This window comes from Bos indicus x Bos taurus, chromosome 29, assembly GCF_003369695.1.
Source record: "Bos indicus x Bos taurus breed Angus x Brahman F1 hybrid chromosome 29, Bos_hybrid_MaternalHap_v2.0, whole genome shotgun sequence".
In the NCBI taxonomy this organism is placed as follows: domain Eukaryota; kingdom Metazoa; phylum Chordata; class Mammalia; order Artiodactyla; family Bovidae; genus Bos; species Bos indicus x Bos taurus.
Window position 1 is genome coordinate 14,664,797 of NC_040104.1, and position 20,564 is coordinate 14,685,360.

General features: G+C 37.0%; 1 protein-coding gene across 5 annotated transcripts in view; it reads left to right on the top strand.

Moving 5' to 3' along the window:
* Positions 1-20,010, top strand: part of ZBTB44 (zinc finger and BTB domain containing 44) — a 59,256-nt gene extending 39,246 nt beyond the window's left edge. For 2 of the 5 annotated variants that reach the window (XM_027532673.1, XM_027532672.1), the window contains exons 3-6: positions 5,444-5,528; positions 9,149-9,312; positions 10,709-11,009; positions 12,768-20,010. In XM_027532673.1, the coding sequence (XP_027388474.1) occupies positions 5,444-5,528; positions 9,149-9,312; positions 10,709-11,009; positions 12,768-13,047 (830 nt within the window). In that variant the 3' untranslated portion in view covers positions 13,048-20,010. The remainder of the gene's footprint in view (positions 1-5,443; positions 5,529-9,148; positions 9,313-10,708; positions 11,010-12,767) is intronic. The other 3 variants (XM_027532674.1, XM_027532675.1, XM_027532676.1) reach the window with 3 other exon arrangements.
* Positions 20,011-20,564: the final 554 nt, after the last annotated feature.

The following is a 20,564-nucleotide window of genomic DNA, read 5'->3' on the forward strand; positions in this document are numbered from 1 at the left end:
TTATGATTGCACAATAACCTTGTTTTTGTCTGTGCTTAAAAAAACTTATGTGTTTGAGACCAGTGTGACAGGGTCTGATGGTGGTGTTCTGTGAGGTTGTTTTATGTCCAATAGAAAAACGTGTCAGTGTCAAGCCAGTTCCTCTTTCACAAGTATGAAATAAGGTGTGTTTAACACATGTAGAGCAGTGGCTGGCATATGGTAAAAGCTCAGTAGTAAATGACCACTGTGATTATTTTTCACCACCAGAAGGGTTTTTTAAGTGTCTTAAGTACTTAAACAATGGTTAGCAAAAACAAGACTCATTTTGATGGAACAGCACTCCTTAATGGTAGAAGAGAGTATTCTCTCTTGATAAGATAGCCTTAACATATAAAGCTGGTAAGTCAGAATTCTTAATCCCCATACCACTGAGAGCAGAATTCTTATAGTTTAGAAAGGAAACTTCGTTTTAATAATTTAAGAAACATCACTATTACCTCAACAAAGTAAATGCTGTGTATCCTACTATTAAATCGGTTCAAGTAACATTCCAATTAATATGATTACTTGCATTGATGGGCAGAAACCATCATGTCAGGAAAAAATTTACAAGATTTATTTTTGTGTATAGTTGCGTAACTGATACAACACTATGTGTTAAAATGCCCACAGTATGGATAGATTTCTAAAAGTCTGTTTTAACTCTTAATTTAGCTTGAAATGGTTTTTATTTTTAGCTTTTAGCACATTTAATGTGTCACGGACAAGAAGAGAGTGCCCTTTGTTTTACTTTCCATCCTTACTATCCATCAAGTTAGGGATCCAGAGGCCAAGGTTTAGATATTTTAGAATGTGGAAGTAGATTTGTTTTAAGAGGGACCATCTGTTAGGTATGTCTTGTTCTCCATTTTAGTTCTTTTTGACCAGCTTTTAAAGCAAACTCTTGGTAATACCAGAATCAGTCCGAAGCACAGTGGGTTTTATTTCTACCTCACCATGACCCCACCCTCTCCTGAAGTATTATAGCTTGCCTTGCCTGGTGGTCATATGTCAGTTAGGTCAGTCTTCGTGGCCTGCCCAAATCAACACCCCTAGGCTTTTTGGTTTTTTTGGCAAATCTTTACCTAAAAGCTTTAATGTTGCCTGCATTCTGAACAACTGCAGAATACTATAAAGTAGATTTGTGTGTGTGTCCATGGTGACCAGGTCCAAATACCAAGACTTTTCCAGTTTTTATCTTAGGACAGATTGAAATGTTAGAGTTCCCTCTTCTTTAAAGGAAAAAGTGACAATGGGAAGAAATTGACAAGAGCTCTTTCTTAAACAAAATGCAGCATAATCTGGTCTTCCAACCCACATCTGGTTTAAAAACCAATGAGAAGGATCAGGAATAAGTTGGATAAGTAGGCATAGGGAAAAGGCATAAATGTCTTGACAGTAAGGGAATTGACAGTAAGGGAAAGAGAAAAAGAAAAGGCATGCACTGAAATGCCAAACACAAACCAGTAAGGGAGAGAGAGCATGGGGGCAGAAGGAATAGAGGTGCAGTCGGGGATTAATGTAAACACATAGGGTCTTGTCTCCTTTCAGAAGCCTCTGTCAGTGTTTTGGAACAAGGTGTAACAGTTGGTGTTCTTGAGTCATCAAGAAACAAGAAAAAGTTATATTTAATGTTCTATATTTAAGAAGTCAAGGCAAAGTACAATTCTGGCACAAATTTTGTAGTGCAAATGATTAAATAAAGTTTGGATGCCTTAAAAGGGGTTAAGTTAGTTTTTTAGGAGAATTTTACTTAAGTAGAAAGCGTATTCATTTCCTGATGTCACCTGGTTCAAGTGTTCCAAGAGGGAAAACTGAAGTGGTGCTGGATTCTAAATTTTCACTGAAAGGAGATTTAATCTTACATGTCTGTTAACAGATGATGTTTATTAAATGTTCACGTGTATGTGGTGTTGTACAAACTGTTACAGTTAGTACATTTTAGCTTTTGTTACAACACTGCCACCAGAAGAGTGTACAGCTGCAGAGGCTCCTTGGTTCAGTTGGGGCAGCACAGCTTTCTGCACGTAGAGACATCGACCAAGTTCAACACCTGATGAGAACTGGCGAGATTGTTTGGATCTACCCTCCCATTGAAAACAAAAATACCTTTTTTTAAAGTCACCTTTTAAGGTATTTGAAAAGATGATCAGGGTTAATTTTAAGGAAGAGTCTGACCTGGAGAGGTAAGTACACCAGAGCACTAAAACCTGTTTTTCCCTAGACATTTGACAAAACACCAATGGGCTTTGGTTCATCAGCTTAAAGGTGAGGGAGACAGAGGTCAACCCAGAGCGTATGGAAGCTGCAAAGTCTTAGAGAAGGCGCATGCATGAAGTAGGAGCCCCAGAGTTCACATACCACAAGGACTACACCTGCTCACCTTCCTTCAGACTCCAGGGGAACTTTGGAGACCGCTACCTTGGCAATGGGCTGCCTAAAAGATGAAAAGGGGAAAAAATGCACCCCTGAGAATGATAGATAGAACTCCTGCAGATTTCTGTCTTGCTTGTTCCTTGCAGGCGCAGGCCAAGGAATCTCAAAACAGTAAATTGGTTTAGATAATGCCTACCTTCCAGGAACCTCACAGAGGCAAACAAACCTTTTCTGGAAGAGGGCACATTCATCCTCCCCTCAGCAAGTCAGTCTTCTCCAGGGTGTTTTCAAGGGCAATAACCACTGTCAGAAACAACCAGCCCAAAGGAACCATGGCTAATCAAATATTTTGGCAGCAGGTTGAATTGCGCAGAAGAGAGAATTGTTCAATCAGAAGATAAATTAGAAGAAACCACCCGAGCACTGCACAGACAAACTGTTAGGGTTCTCCAGAGAAACAAACCCAGTAGGACGGATAGGCAGAGGCATATGCAGGGTGAGGCGGCAGCGGGGGATTCGCTCACATGACACTGGAGGACTCAAAGTCCCAGAGTGGGCTGTCTTCTGGGTGGAGGCCAAGAAAGCCGGAAGTGTAGTTCCAGCGCAAATCCTAAGGCCTGGGAATTTCACGCCTGGTAGTGTCAGTCCCAGTTCAAGACCAAAGGCCTGAGAACCAGAAGCACTGATGTTCAAAAGCAGGAGACCACGGATGTCTCAGCTCAAGCAGAGAGCAGTTTGCCCTTCTTTCACCTTTGTGTTCTGTTCAGCCCATCACCAGACTGGATAATACCCACCTGCATTGGTGAAGATGATTCTCCTTACTCAGTCTACCAAAATGCTAATCTCTCTGGAAACATGCTCACAGATACACCTGGAAGTGATATTTTACCTGCTCTCTGGTTACCTCTTAGCCCAGTATGTTGACACATAAATTAACCATCAGAATACAGGTGTAGAAGAGGGTAAGGCTTATGGATGGTACAAACGTAGGTATATTTAACTTCTTAATAACGTTAGAGACCAATGAAATGATCTTTTTAATGTGCTAAGGAAAATAAATGTGAATCTAGATGTCTGCACACAGTGAGAGTATCTTTGAAGAATGAAGGTGAAATGCATTCTCAAAGAAAAATGATTCAGAATATCATCACTAAAGAAACATTTAAGGGTAGACTACAGGTAGATGTAAAGTGAACATGGAAGGTTTAATATACAAAAGAATGAAGAGCAAAGGTAAACATGAACAGATGTAGACAAACATTGCTTATATGAAAAAGTAGAGGCTTTATCCAAAAGAAGTAAAATGTCAGGCAGTAATTTGTAAATTGCAAAATGGGTGTATATGGGAAATGAAGTTAAAATTTCTAAGATCCTTCTATTGTCCAGGCGGAAGTAAAGTTTTCTCTCAATTTTGGTAAGTATGTGTCTAATTTCCAAAGCAACCAGTAAAGTCAATCGGAAAAGATTGTGTAATTTCCAAACTGATAGAAAGGGAGAAATTAAATAATTATTATCACTTACATTCAATAAGTTAATTCTAAAATGTATAAAGAAATGCAAAGATATTCAGGAAGCAAATGAACAAGGTAAGAGGATTTACTCAGCCTGACATCAAGATTATTCTAAAACTGCAGTAAGTACAGCATGGCATTCATGCAAATATAGACCAGCAGATGGAACTAGTAGAGAACCTGGAAACAAACCCATGCATTTAGAGCTCTCCGGGGCAGAGAAGAAAAGACAGACTTTTCAGTAAGTGTGTTCCCTTCACAATATCAACTCCAGGTGTGTTCAAGAAAGATATGCGTGTCAAGGGCAAAATCTAAATCTTTCACAAAAGTAATTTGAGATAGGAAAGGATTTTTAAAAACAAGCCCCCAAAGCCATAACCATAAAGGAAAAGACTGATCAGTTAAGGTATAAATCTTTGCATCATCAAAAGAAACCATGAAAAGACAAGTCATGGAAGAGGGGGAAATATTTGTAACATCTTTCACTGATAGAGACTTTGTATCCAAAACATGAAAAGAACTTTTATAATGAAGAGGGCAACTCAGTAGCAAGACTTGAAGCATTTCATAGAAAGTTAAAATGTTAGTCACTCAGTTCGTGTCTGACTCTTTGTGACCCCATGGACTAGCTCACCAGGCTCCTCTGTCCAAGGAATTCTCCAGGCAAGAATACTGGAGTGGGTTGCCATTTCCTTCTCCAGGGTATCTTCCTGACCCAGGGATTGAACCCCGGTCTCCGGATTGCAGGCAAACTCTTTACCAACTGAGCCACCAGGGAAGGGTTCAACAAATACATGAAGTTTAAAAAATATATATCCTATGACCAAGCAAATCCATTCCTGATTTAGATACCATAGGAATAAAAACCATGCATACATGCACTGTTGTACAAGAATACTCACAACAGGGAATTCCGTGGTGGTCCAGTGGTTAGGACTCAGCGCTTTTACTGTTAGGGGTGCTGGTTGAATCTCTGGTAAGGGAATATTCCGCAAGCCACATGTCACAGCCAAAAAAATGAAGAAGGGTGAGGAGAAAAGGAAGCAAGTTATTACCGCGAAAAACAGGATGATGGTTGCTCTTGGAAAGAGGGGTTTGTGATCAGGGAAGGGTAATGGGGACTTTAAGGATGCTGCCAGTGTAGTGTGTTAAGGTTTGTGAGAATATTGTACACATGTTCACCCTACAGCTGTCTTTTTAATTTTGTGTAAAAGGTGTATGTACAAGTCAGCTGTGTGTCACCATAAAATGTCTTTAAAAACAAAACTTGTCAGTGATTCCTTAAATGTTACATTAGTTAATTTTATGTCAATTTTTGTTTCATTTATATTTGAATTTCTGTGCTCCTTTCTAAAATTAAATACTCAAAGAAATAATCCAAAGAATTTAGTAATATAAGAATCTGTTGTTTTACACATGATTTTTAAAATCACATGTAGATAATTTGTTCAAAGTCTTAGAGACAGAGCTTGCAATTTATATATCCTGGTTTATTTATTTCACCAGAGTACTGACAGCTGTCCTCTTGTTCACAGGCTCAGTAGATGAAGGCATCACGGAGGGATTGCCTACGCTTCAGGGCACTTCTAGCACCAGCGCTCACGTAGATGATGATGATCGGTTAGTACCAACACAGTAGGACATTTTCTTGTAAGGGTTCCGCATGTAATTCTGAATCCAAGCATTTTATCTAGGATTACATAAAAGTTTACTGAAACCTGACTTCTATATATTTTGTAATCATGAGGTAGCCAATAAATTAGACAAGGTTTTTCAGGTATTTCTTAAACTTCCCAGCTCCATTGCTTTAAATAGTATCTGTTTCAGGTGTTGGCAAACCTGTGGCCCACAGGCCAATTCTCCTACCACCTTTATTTGTAAATCAAATTTTATTGGGACACAACCATGCTGTGTCTGTGGATGGCAGAATTGAGTGGTTGAAATAGAGATCATGCAGTATGCAAAGCCAAAAATAATTACACCTGTCCTGCGACCAAAACAGTTCACCAAACCCTTTTCCTTATACTCGTGATTCCCAGGTCATTGTCTTCACATTGACCCTTCCTGCTGATATCCTCACATAGATGTAGCAGGGCCATTTCAGACTTAAGACCAAGACAGTGCTCCAGCCTCCTCCCTCAGACCTGCTCTTCTAGTCTTCCTGTCTCAGTAAACTGTGTCATTATCAAGCCCAGATTTCTTCAGCAGCGTCTCTGTGAATTATACTTGATATTTTTCCCTCACACCCACCCCTGTATTTAATCCACAAGTCCTTTCTGCTCTGCATCCAAAACATGTTCCTTGTCAATCCACTTTTCTCTAGCTCTGCTGCAACCACCCCAGCCCAGGTCACCACCACCTTTTGCTTTGACTACTGCGGTAACCTTCAACTGGCCCCTGATTTTATGATCCCCTCTACTCCAGTCCTTCTCCATGTAGCAGCCAGAATTTTGTTTTTTACGTTAAGTCAGATTGTGTTGCTGTTCTAAGTAGCAAACTCTTTAAATTCTCCAGTAGTTCAGTTCAGTGTCCAGTCACTCAGTCGTGTCTGACTGTGACCCCTTGGACTGCAGCATGCCAGGCGTTCCTGTCCACCACCAACTCCTGGAGTTTACTCAGACTCATGTCCATTGAGTCATTGATGCCATCCAACCATCTCATCCTCTGTCATCCCCTTCTCCTCTTGCCTTTAATCTTTCCCAGCATCAGGGTCTTTTCAAATGAGTCAGTTCTTCACATCAGGTGGCCAAAGTAATGGAGTTTCAGATTCAACATCAGTCCTTCCAATGAATATTCAGGATTGATCTCCTTTAGGATGGACTGGTTTGATCTCCTTGCTGTCCAAGGGACTCTCAAGAGTCTTCTCCAACACCACAGTTCAAAAGCATTAATTCTTCGGCGCTCAGCTTTCTTTACAGTCCAGCTTTCACATCCATACATGACTACTGGAAAAACCATAGCCTTGACTAGACGGACCTTTGTTGGCAAAGTAATGTCTGTGCTTTTTAATATGCTCTCTAGGTTGGTTATAACTTTCCTTCCAAGGAGCAAGCATCTTTTAATTTCATGGCTGCAGTCACCATCTGCAGTGATTTTGGATATATGTCTGTCACTGTTCCCACTGTTTCCCCATCTGTTTGCCATGAAGTGATGGGACTGGATGCTATGATCTTAGTTTTCTGAATGTTGAGTTTCAAGCCAACTTTTTCACTCTCTTTCACTTTCATCAAGAGGCTCTTTAGTTCTTCTTCGCTTTCTGCCTTAAGGGTGGTGTCATCTGCATATCTGAGATTATTGATATTTCTCCTGGCAATCTTGATTCCAGCTTGTTCTTTCAACCAGTCCAGCCTTTCTCATGATGTACTCTGCATATAAGTTAAATAAGCAGGGTGACAATATACAGCCTTGATACCCTCTTCCGGATTTGGAACCAGTCTGTTGTTCTATGTCTGGTTCTAACTGTTGCTTCTTGACCTGCATACAGATTTCTCAAGAGGCAGGGCAGGTGGTCTGGTATTCCCATCTCTTGAAGAATTTTTCACAGTTTGTTGTGATCCATACAGTCAAAGGCTTTGGCGTAGTCAGTAAAGCAGAAGTAGATGTTTTTCTGGAACTCTCTTGCTTTTTTGATGATCCAACCAATGTTGGCAATTTGATCTCTGATTCCTCTGCCTTTTCTAAATCCAGCTTGAACATCTGGAAGTTCATGGTTCACAAACTGTTAAAGCCTGGCTTGGAAAATGTTGCACATTACTAGCTTGTGAGATGAGTGCAGTTGTGCAGTAGTTTGAGCATTCTTTGGCATTGCCTTTCTTTGGGATTGAAATGAGTAGATTCTTAAATCGAAACTCCTCGCCATGCCTTGAAAGCCATACACGATGTGATTCTAGCCTGACGCCCTTCAGACCACACTCCTCACAGACCACGTTCTGGCCATGCTGACCTTCAGTTCCTGGAGTAGTCCATGTTTGTTCTGGTTTGCAGGCCTGCCATTTTAAGGCCTTTCTTTTGCCTTAAATGCTTTCTTCCCTAATTTTTACTTTGCTCCCTCTTTCTTCATTCTTCAGATCACTGTCAGTTCTGAAGGTTTTTCCTGACCACCAGTCTAAAGTAAAACAGCACCAATCATTGTTGGGTCACTCAACTTTAATTCTCTGTTCTGATCATTTTTTTGTGTGCTTATTGTCTGTCTCTGACCACTGAATATAAAACTTCACTGCAGTAACTCCTCATCATTAGAGTCCAGGACAGACTTTAAGAAGTGTGTTTATTGAAAACTCGAAGGATTCAAAGAATTCAAACATGATTTACTGTATTTGAGAAGATAACCTGGTAGAGCAGGTTGTGAACCAGAGTCCTTTGAGTAAATTATTGAAGGTGTAAGCAAATGTAAATATGCCTAGCTTCCTTAATTTCGAACATGAATGGGGTTGTCTGTTCTGTACTAGATACTCTGCTGAGTGGTGGGGATATTGAAATGAAACGTTACTCTTGTCCTCAAAGAGGTCACACCAACACTGGGGCCAGGAGAGAGGTTAAAAACAGACAAGTAAGCAGATAATCATGAGTGGTCTGCAGAGGAGTCGATTGCTCTGCATAGAGTACCTACCTAAATCACTGATGAATCAAGGAAGGCTTTCAGGAGGAGGAGGTTAACTTCTTGGCTACATCTCATAAAATGACTGGTGTGTTATCTAAGCAAAAAGGGTAGGCAGGTAGAGGAAGTTAAATATATGAAAGCATAGCACTGAGAGAGAAGTGTTAAGGAGGAACTGCTTGGTAGGGGTATGTTTGGGGAGTATGACAAGAAATGAGACTGGAAAAGTATACAGACCCAGATCATGAGGAGTCTTGTATGGCTTCATTCTAAAGATAGCAGTGAGCCATCACAGGACTGTTATCAAGAGACTGATTTAATCAGATCACTGTGAAAGGGGTGTGGGGCAAAATAGAAAGAGATAGCCATATATTGACCAGAGCCTGAATTGAAGCAGTAGTAGGAACAAAAGGATTATTAGATTAAGGATACCTAAAGTAAAATCGTTTATATGATCTTGGTCACATGTCTTTGCTTAACTTAGGATGTTGGACATTCTGGACAGTAACACTTTTTCCTATTATAAATGAATCTTGTAATCTAACTTTTAAATTTATTTCCTTTTGTTCATTTAAACTTGTGCAGAACTGTTTATTGAACTTAAAAATCAGAGCCTGGTTGCCTTCTTTGGTCTGTTTTTTAGATTGGAAAATGTTCAGTATCCCTACCAACTCTACATTGCTCCTTCCACCAGCAGCACAGAACGGCCAAGTCCCAATGGTCCAGATAGACCTTTTCAGTGTCCAACGTGTGGGGTGCGATTCACCCGTATTCAGAACCTGAAGCAGCACATGCTGATCCACTCAGGTAATGCCATAGTTCCTCTTGTGGCATAAATGAACCCTCTAGAACATTTTATTTTGGAATTCCAGTTAAAAATAGTAAACAGATGCTTTTGAGTTAGGAAAAAGTATATCTCTGGGAAATCTAGTGAGAACAGATAAATTCAGTTCTGTTGCTGATTTGTGACATTGTGAGAAAGATATTTGCTTAATACATTGGCCACAGGCATAAATAAGTCTTCTGATTGGAACTGGGGGCAAGTGTGATGTGCACACGACATACGTGAAAAAGAGATCAGATACTTGTGTGTGTATATGTGAGGGAGGAAAGCACAAGTGCATTTGGTAAAGCAAATGGGGTTAAAAGGGCATATATTGGTGTTCTCTGTGCTATTCTAATTTTTCTTAAGTTTGTAATTCCAAATAAAAAGTGTTTTTAAAAATTAAATACAATAATTTTATTTTAATTGTGCAATCCTAAATTTCTCTGTGCCCTGAGAAATTTCTCTGTGCCCTATTCAGCCAGCCTTGCAGTATTATTTTAGTGTAAAAAAGATTTTGGATAAATGATGTGTAGAACATACTTGAAACTTAAGTTCAGTGTTCACATAAAGGCAATAAAATTCTTATAGGTAGAACACTGGCCTTTGATAAGGAAGAAATCTTTGCTACTATTCTCAGCTGTTTAACTGTCTCACTTTTCCTCTTCTTCAGATAGGTCTAACAATCCTGTGCTAACACTAATTCCCTTTGACTTTGTTGTATCAACAGATTATGTTTTGAAGGTTTTTGACTTTTTTTTGCTAAAACTGTGATAATGAATTGGAAGAGACCATAAATGTACTTTACATTTCATATATTAATTTCTACATACTTATGTCACTATTACATTAAGTACCCCAAAACTTAACCAAAGGTAGTTCTGTTACAATCACTAATTATGTTCAGAGATGTTAGAATTTTCTTTTTTCTTCTCATTTTTCTCTGAGATAGGAAATTAAGATTAGATAACTGATCAGTTTACACATTTTCTTGATATAAACCTTACTGCTTTAATGAAATGAAATAATAACAGAAATAACAGATGAAGAATTGGGGTCTGCTTAAATAAATACTCTTGTTAAATTGTATTTTGAAGTCTGAGAAGATTTGGAAGAATTCAAAAATCAAATGGAGTATATATCAATTTGATTACCCCACCCCATGGTGCCTTTCTTGCTTGCTTGCTTTTTCAAACACTAGTGACTTCTCAGGTGTTTTGTACTTTTTCTAAGATACTGAATTTGGGACTTGTTTCTGCTGATGATTTTTATCTTTTCAGATTATCTGTTGCTACAAAATTAGTTCAGAAATGTGTGAAGTTTGTGACATTTCCATTTATTTTGTTTTTAGATAATATTTTGTATCGCTTTATTTTATAGGAATTAAACCATTTCAGTGTGACCGCTGTGGGAAAAAGTTCACCAGGGCTTACTCGCTAAAGATGCATCGCCTAAAGCATGAAGGTAAACGCTGTTTCCGGTGCCAGATATGTAGTGCCACTTTCACTTCCTTCGGGGAATATAAACACCACATGAGGGTTTCCCGGCACATTATCCGCAAGCCTCGGATTTACGAGTGCAAAACATGTGGCGCCATGTTCACCAACTCTGGAAATTTAATCGTGCACCTGAGGAGTCTGAACCATGAAGCGTCAGAGCTAGCAAACTACTTCCAGAGCAGGTGAGGTGCACAACGAAAACTGAACCAGGGAAACTGCTTTCTAGACTCTCTCTTCCTGTTGTTAGGGCAGCCTGCTGTGCTTTGTTTTGTTTTTTTAATCAGGTTGCCAGCTAATCAATCACATTCCTTAAAAATTCCCACTATCCAATAACACTCTGCTCTCCTGATAAAATTTTGCTAATTCTACTAAGTATAAACAGTTTTAAATACTTTTATAGTTGGCATTAGAAATCTTTTCCTACAGAGATAGACCACTTGTTTTGGGTTTTGGGGGGTTGTTGTGGGGGGGGGGTTTGTTGTTGGTTTCTTTTTTTAATATAAGGTTAAAGTAAATTCTGTAGTCGATTTTAAATAGACCTGACTGGAAAATATACCAAGTCAGATGATACTTGGTGATAGTGGATTACTTCCCATTCTTTGGATGATGGTTAAATTCTTGACTACTCCTCCTTTTTCTTCCCTCTCTAAATAATGAGAGGAACTTCAGCAGCAACTATAATTGGTAGTTTACATCAAATGAAGTTTTCCTCTTTTTCTTTCAGTTTAGAACTCCATACATTGAATATTAAAAATTTATGATAGAGTTAACCTTTCTGATTTATCGGGTAGCTGAGGATCGGGTTCTAGTTCTGGCTCTGCCGCTCCCTGCTGGTATGATTGAACATATCACTTCACAGATGAAGAAGCTTGAACTTAGAGAAGGATAATGTGTAAGCTTTAAAGATGATTGCTAAGGTCTCCTCTAGATATAAAATTCTGTTGTCTATTTTTAATACTTTATCAGAATTGTACATCTGTAGGAATCCTTAGTTTCTTATAAAATGAAATCAAATTTTACACCAACTTTATTTTTATAATCTTATTTTTCTATAAATTTTTTTCCTGCATTGATTTTGTTTTTCTCTTAAAGCCAGACATTTTGCCAAATGTAATCACTTCTGACTCTTAGTGTCTGGTTATTATATCACTAAACTTATATTATATACGACATATCAAAGTTTGTTCAGGACTAAAATCGTGTCCCAGTTAACTGCACGGGCTGTTTCCTGTATCTTCCCTGTGCTGAGCCCTCTGTCCTCCACTCTTTAACATATGAAGACTTTTATAACCGAGGATATCTTAAATTGCTTTGCAAATGAGCAGACTTCAATTTTTTTATTAATAGTGGAAAAATTATAAAATAACCTAAAGTATATTAGATATTGAAATTATAAAGTATAATGAACTTTTTTGTTCAACAGTAAAGATTTAAATAAAGCATCTAAGTAGTTTTTTACATTTTTCTATATAGTAGATTGTATATAAGGTCATTTATGCATGAGGATTAGTTTAACTATATCCAAGAAGTAATAAAAAGCTAGGTTTATATACCTTATAATTAGTGTATAATCCAAGAAAGGTTACACATAAGTTATTCAAATGATCTTTGTTTAAATGAACATGCTATTTGCGTTTGCTTTGTGCACAGAAACTCTTCTCCATAGAAGGAGAAAGTCTGTTTAGGTGTCCACAGTGACACTGAATGTGATCTGTCTCTCGTGATGGTAGGGAGAGTTGATATACTTGGGTTCTAATGGATGGTTTGGGCTCATATTTAGGAAAATTTAGAAGCTGAAAATTCCTGAGTTATAATCTTCATTCAAGAATTAGAGAATGAAAATTCCCAATCTTGTTTTACAAATCAGGTCTTTTTATTATGTCTTATTTATTCTTGGCTTGAAAATTAACTCCCTGTTTCATCCTTTGCCTCTTACCTAGTGATTTCCTAGTACCGGACTACTTAAACCAGGAGCAAGAAGAGACCCTTGTTCAATATGATCTTGGAGAACACAGTTTTGAAAGCAACTCTTCTGTTCAAATGCCTGTAATTTCACAGGTCTCCTCGACCCAGAATTGTGAAAGCACTTTTCCCTTGGGGTCTCTTGGGCTGACAGAAAAGGAGGAAGAAATGCCAGAGCAGCCAAAGACCAGTGCTTGTGCCGAGGCAACCAGAGATGACCCCCCAAAATCAGAGCTGTCTTCTATAACTATTGAGTAATTTCATAGTTTGGCTTCATTTTTAATTTTTGGAAAGTGCCTGTGCTTGGTCTTGTACATTTGAATTTAATTTTTTAAGCAAAAAAAAAGGGTTTGGAAAAATCTCCCTTTTTACTTTGTAAGTCCTGCAACTGATGTTTTACTTTTCGTGACTGAGAGATTGCTTCTGTAAGTGCACAGTAACATGGTGTTGAAATACAGTAGAAACCCTGAAACTTAAGGAGAGGAAGCAGTTGACGTCACACTTAATATCAGTTTCCTCTTCATCATCAGGAGTAGGCTAACAACATACCATTAGGTTGAGAAGAAATCAGATGATTACTGACCTTCCTGAAATGAAAGGGTACACCAGAAACATACTACTAAACAAATTTGGCAAATGGCCTGAATAGATGTTACTCCTATACACAGGACCTTGTACAATCTTCTGTAAAGCCTGTTGTTTCTGGAAATATTTATGGTGAGCTTTCTTAAAAATTATTAGGGTGTGTACTTCTGAAATTCCACGTATTCTTTTTTTTTTTTTAAGCTTTGTCATTATGATTTTTTATGGTGAAAGTTTGGTATTGGGATAGGTATTCCCTGTACCTTTATAATAGTACTCTCCAAATTATCTTTCTTCTATGAAAGACGGCAGAGAGCCACGGTTGAGAAGAGTCAAGCTGTGCATGAAGAGACCAGGAATGGGGAATATAGTGTGTGAATCTCAGCTTCATAGGAACTCTCATACTGCTTTTCTGGTTAAAATCATTGTTTACCTGGTCTTTGAATGTTAATGCCTGGCTAATGAGGTCATTGCCTAGATCAGTTTATTCTTACCCTGTCAACAGTACTTTCTTTTGCCTATACTTGGCGTGATCCCATAAAAAGGAAATATACTGGAGATGTTCTATATTTTATATATAGGTTTGTGTATTATTGAGGATGTTTTCATTTTGCTGTTTGGACAAAATAAAGAATTCTCTGTTAAGGCTATGTTCTTAACCCAACTAAGATTGTTTACAAAATACCATGTGACAGTGATATATTGTCCTTATTCCAAAATATTTTTAGACATTGCCAAATGTCATATTGAAAGCAGTTAGTATAGTTTTTACAGAATGTAAGCAATAATGTAGAAGAGAAGAGGCTATAAAATGATGATCTGTGACTCAGATCTATTTGGGGGAAAAAATTGTTAAGACTAAAGAAAAACTAAAAACCTTAAGGTAATGAATATTACCTCTTGCTGCTAAAAGAAAATGAAACTTCCTGGTTTATAGTTGAAATACATATGATACTTTAGACTGGAGTATATATTTTACCTGGTGCCGTTAAAGCATCGCTTACCTTGATCCTAAATTTCATGAGTCCATGAACAATGATCTTTTGAGTAACTTTTTTTTCTATGTATATACCCAGAGTTTAATCATTATGAAAACACCTGATTTAGATTAGAAAAAGAAAATACAGTTTCTTATTCAGAACACAAGATCTCAGTTTTGTCTGGGTGCTAGACCTCAATAAAAATTTTTTAAGTTATAGTGATTTGTTTCATTTTTTGATTGGCTCATTCAGTAACTTATCTCTTACAAATGTAAAGAAAGGGAAAGTGAACTCCTTGAAGTTTTTTTTAGGCTAATGTTCTTTTTGTTTTCATATTCTGCTGTTTTTAACTTGTTTCCAAGTCCTTTTCTCACTCAAGAACCTATTGTTTCCTTTTTGCTCCCCAAATAGCTATAGTACCTTAAGGAAAATGAACACATACAGATTATGATTGCCCTCCATCATTTATGCGTCTTTATCAGTAGGTTGAATTACTTTTCTTCAGCAAGACTATATGATACTAATAGCGGTACTGCTGTGTCTCAACTGGAAAGGTCAGGAATTTTTATTTTTAATATTATATAGATTCTTTGGAAACTGTTATGCCTACCAATAGATAAATCTCAAGGTTAATTTTAAAATCTTATATGGACAAGACAAGAGTAAGTGAAATTATCACCAGGAGTCATTGTTGCCCTCAGTTCTAAGAGTTATTTTTTTTAGAATAAGGAAGGAAGAAAAGAAGGAAAGAAAATAGACTTGATGAGAAGATACATCAGAACTTGGAGATTTGTTGATTGAAAGTAATTTAGCATACCCCCTGTCCTGAGAATTGTGTACTGAGAGTCCTGCACAGTTTTGCCCGTTCTGAGGTGTTCTGTGTTCTCAGAATGTAGGATTACCATCACTGGCTATTTTTCCCAAATGGAAACTTTAGACTTTCATTGGTAATTACAAATTATACGGATTTCCAAGTTTTATGAGACATTTGGACCTACTGTGAAAATGCTTATTGCTGGTTGTCTGTTCCCCACATCTTACCAATACAGGTAACTAATACTTCACATGTGATATAAACAAAGGCCTTTTTTTTCTATTTCAGTGAGGCTCTACATTTTCTTGATACATAGTTTAAGGTTACTTAGCTTATGGGCCTGTTTTAAGAAACTAAGCTGCAAGAAAATAATTGTATATAGTGTGACTTAGATTTATTTAAAATTCATCTAAGAGAAGGATGCCTGGATGTATAATTTTTACCAGAATATATGGAGAAAAAAATACAAAGAGATGAAAACCTGTTACATTGTCTCATCATCAGAAATTACCAGTATAATTGAACATTAAAAAAATTCCAGTTTAGCATAGCATAGCAAAGTAATTAACCTACAATTAAAATAAATAAATTTATATTTTAAAAAAATAAAAAATAATAAAAATGAATACCGTAGCTATCTTGCTTAAATTAGGCCCCATGAGGTAACTTTGTGATATTTAAAGGGCTTAAATTTTAGGATGCAAGATAAATTGCCTTTTTAAACCAAGGATTTTATATAATAAAAACATTTATTTTCATTTTAAAGCTACCAAATAGGTATGCTATACATACTTCACAGATGAGCAGAGATGTGTGCTCTGGTACTGGGTGTTTGAGCACCTGCAGGCATCCTTTCCACTTTATAAGGCTGTGTTCTAACAGTGAAAGCACTTGGCATGTTAGTGATTGCACTAATTCACAAACAAAAATTTAGTGCTCATTTTTTTTTTTTAAGTTTTCAAGAAAGGGATGCAGATGGAGGTTATCACCCACAAATATATTTAAATGAGTGTTTCTTATTTTGAAAGTAATCTTTAAGTAATTAGCTATCTATTTCATTACATTACCAGTTTTTTAAAGTTCTCAATTTCAGTGAGATAAAGTGTACTAAAATGTTTAAATAGCCTCATTTGTTCTTACATTCTGGCTTACAGAACTTTACATTCTGGTTCCTTGTTATGACACATGCCCTTAGGTTTTAAAAACAAACAAACAAAAAACCCTTCTGTTTTGTTAAAATATGTTACCAAGTGGAAAGAATTATGCAGCACATCTAATGTACTTACTGTTGGTAACTCTGTTACCTTCTGACTACTGAGCCAGCCTCTCCTGATGTATAAGTGGTTCCCTGGGGGAGCCTTTGGAAGCCGTATTAACTCTTTCGGTTTTATTTTACCTCTTACTAATTTTTATTCTCATACTTAATCTAAATAGAGGACATTTATCTAGTTCAGTGGCTTTTATTTTGAAGATTCTCAGATCACGGTTTGATTTCTTTCAGCTTTGTAGCCCCTGAGAAATACATTACCTTATAATGTAATGGCAGTGTATGCTAGAATAACCACGTGGAGAGAATTACTACTTGATGAATGAACAATCCTAAAATTATAACTGAAAGGACTTTGAGATTTAAGGAATTGATGAAGAGAACTAGCAAAAATGTGAAGTCATAGCTTTGGAGTATACATCCTAGTGAGGGAGAGTAGTTTTCTAGTTATTAGTATTAATTGGGAGGGGAAAAAATGAGAAAAATTCACATCAGGAAGTGACCCAAAGTTGCTGAAAGATAGTAAATGCTGTTTTCAATGTAAGTTATTGACAGAAGATGATTTAATTTAGATTTTGAGAGTTAATGAGAGAAGCATATATACAAACTTGATTTTCTGAATCAGAACAGAATGGTGGATGGGTGCTCAATTAGAGTAACCATGTCTATGCGGAATATTAAAGCTAAGCATACGCCTACAGGCATTAGGCGCAGATCATCCAAATTTAAGTTATTCTTCATTTTGTCTATACCCATTTTTATCTTTGTGTCATTTTTGCCTGACAGAATGTTGGTGACATAGGGTATTTTTATTTGGAAAGTCCTCAGCAAGTCTAATTGCCAAAGCAATAATGGTTCACATTAACTATGAAGTGGAATTAATATCCAGGTTCAACTAAGGAGTGGACATACTATGGCTATTTCATTTTTAGATTATAAACATGTTGAGATTTATTAATGGGGAATTAAGCCTATGTCAGATTATGGGATGACTCTTCATGACATTATAGTTGTACTTTAACTTCATACTCAACTAATACACTTAGATATTTATACTACATCATAGTGATTATATTTTTATGATAAAAAAGCAAAAGTTCCATATCTTTACGGATGGTCTCTGCAGAGATGTCAGGCGATGGTGGTGGTAGCATCTCAATTGACAGTATCTGAAAAATGAGACTGCCTTAAAATGTACATGCTACAGAGCTCACTCTGCATATGGTCCAGGCCAGTTCCAACTAACATCAAGGTTTTTATGTACATAATAGTTTACAAAGAATTTAAAGGTTTGGACTATTGGTTGAAAACAAAAACTTAAAAAAAAAAAAATTTTTTTAACTTAAAATTTTTAAATTTCAGTTTGAAGTGCCTGGTTTATAAAAATCAGATTCTTTGATTATTGCCTTTCTCTTTTAAACTGACTTTTTGCTGATTAAACTAAAGCCCTAGGCTCAATCGTGATGATTTATGGATAAAATTGCTGCTTGATGGTGTGAGGGCCTGTCAAGATTTTATTAAATTGTCCTTGTTTTTCCAAATACCAGTCTAACCAAATCCAAATTTCATCATTCAGGTAAGCAGGTTAAAAAATCGTCCTGTGAATGAATGTTCAGATTACCAAAGTACATAGTCTGCTGAGGAAAGGTCAGTTTTCCCTAAATTAATTGTATTCATGGAGGTTGTGTTCAGTTAAAGATGGGCAGCCTTTCGTGCCATTCCTAGAAACACCTGTTTTTCCTAGAAATACTTTTTTTTGTATTTTCTGTAAGAGCTTTCTCTTATTTCAACCATCAGTTTAATTTTCAGGTTGACAAATGCCATGTAAAGTGTCTCATACTGAGAGTGGCCCATTGAGTTATTGAAAGTCACACTGCTGTTCATCGTTCAGGTACCTGAAGTGAATGCCATCAGCTGAATCAGGAGTAAGATTAGTCATTTTCTTCCTTATACAAAGTAATGGCTTCTCGTGCTTATATTTCAAGATATTTTTTAAAAAGACCACAGCCCCTACTAGAGTACAATTTGATCTCAGTTCATGTCCCAATAATATGTTTGATGTTTCTCTTGTTGCTGGTGCCTCCTGTTGCATCAGATAGAGATTGCCTGCCTCTTTGTAGGGCACCCTTGTGGCACCTTATGTCCAGTTGGAAGATGGCGTATGGCTTCGTTTTGTGCCTCTGCTATCTTCTCAAAAGCCATTTTATAAAAATCCTAGGTAGCCTATTTTAATATTTAAATATATATATATTTGTGAGAGATACTTTTAGAACAGACTTTTTTTTACTTTAAAATTCCTGTATTCCCATTTTTAAGAGTAAATTTAAATTTTCCAGGATTTGAACTTTTTCCACAGCAGCATAATGAAAAAGTCAATTTGAGATAATAGAATGTAATTCAGTGATAAAAGAGATTGATGTCTGGTTATAGGAAACAGAAGGGAAGGGGGAAAAAGTTGTTTTGATGTAACAAACGAATTTTTAATAAAAATGTTTTTGTTTTCTGTAATTTTGTATTTACTGCTACAGTAGCTCAATATTTTACAGAGCTGACATATAGATCTGGCTCCATTCAGAAACTGGAGTACTTTCTAGTACAACCAACTGAGGAGGAAGGTGTGTACCACAGTCTTCCAGAAAGGTGACTGGCGGCCCTGTTTAGCTGATGCATGCTTTAAAATGCGCCTGTAGCCCAACATCAAGGAAGTGTGGGAGAAACGTTTATCTTGCTAGTTAACAGCATTATGATTCTTTTGGGGCCCTGGCATTTTGTGAAACCCTTGAGGGAGGGAAGGTGATGCTGGAGAAGAAATGTGAATTAAATTTTGTAGAAGGATGTTTTCATGCTTCTGTCCTCTCCTAGAACCAGAACAGCTTTCGTATCTGTGCCAGGCTCTAGTTCACCAGCTATGTATCCAGTCATCATCTCATTCACATTTGGCTTCACTTGGTGACAGTGGCCATAGCTAAGTTATTTGGCATGTTTGACTTTCAACAGTAACAAAAATGGTTTTGGATTTTATTTCCTAAAAATGTATACGATGTCGAAACTTTACATTTTATATACTAGTATCTGGCTATTAGTATTTTACAGGAACCATAGTTCTTGGTGACTACATATATATATATATATATATTTTTGTGACTTTTTTGTATACTAAGTGCCGTTTCAATGTTACAATCATTTTTAGAGTTATTGTAATCAATGTGAATATCATGTTTTTTCAAATCTGTTCTGAGCCTATAGTGTTTGCTTTGTGAATATATATGTGTATTGTATATATTCTGTATAGTTACATTGTACTGAAATATTAGCTTGTTTGATATAAGGAAAGTATGTATTGAGTACTTTTTGCTAGTTTGGTTGTTTAATCTTTTTTAAAAAGGTTTAATCTTTTTAAAAAGCAAAAACTTTAAACTGGCCTTTATTACATGGTCACAAATAAAGTTGCAGTTAGAAGGGATGGGCAGGGAAAAAGATAGTTTTGGGTGTCTTTGAATAGAAACAAGACTAAGTTTTTAAGTTTTGTTTGGTTCCCTTCCCCCCTTCATTAAAATATCTTATTAATGCTTTATGGAGTAAAACTTCCTGCTGTTGTCATTTACTGTTGGCTGGAAGGAAGAATTGCTGCTGCTGCTGATTGAGGTCAAGTGGATAAGAAAAGTCATCAGAGTAATGTGTTTCTTAAGTAAGCATCCGTTGAGTGTGTACAGACCAGAGAGTCCTCTGTGAGGCAGCACACATCAGCTTCCTGGGCAGCTAAGAAAAGAGTTCATGAACACCATCTCTGAAATCAAAAGGAATATAAAGGAGGCTAATAGTGAAAGTCATCAGATCCCAGAGCGATTGAGCCAGGTATCTTGTTGGATCTGCTTTCCTGAGTGCTGGGCTGCATTTTTCTGAGCCTGTGCGTTATTGATTAGAGACCTGTTGGTGATACTTACATAATATCTTACAACCAAGGAGTAGAGATAGTACTTCCTGGGGAAAGCTGCTCGTCGCATAGGTGAGGAGCCTGTGCAAGCCCTGAAGGAAGACCTTCCTAACTATAGGTTCCTCTTGCTATGGATTTTGACAGTGAGTGGTCTGCAGAGTGAGAGTAACAGGCAGGGGGAATGTTCACTGACCCCAG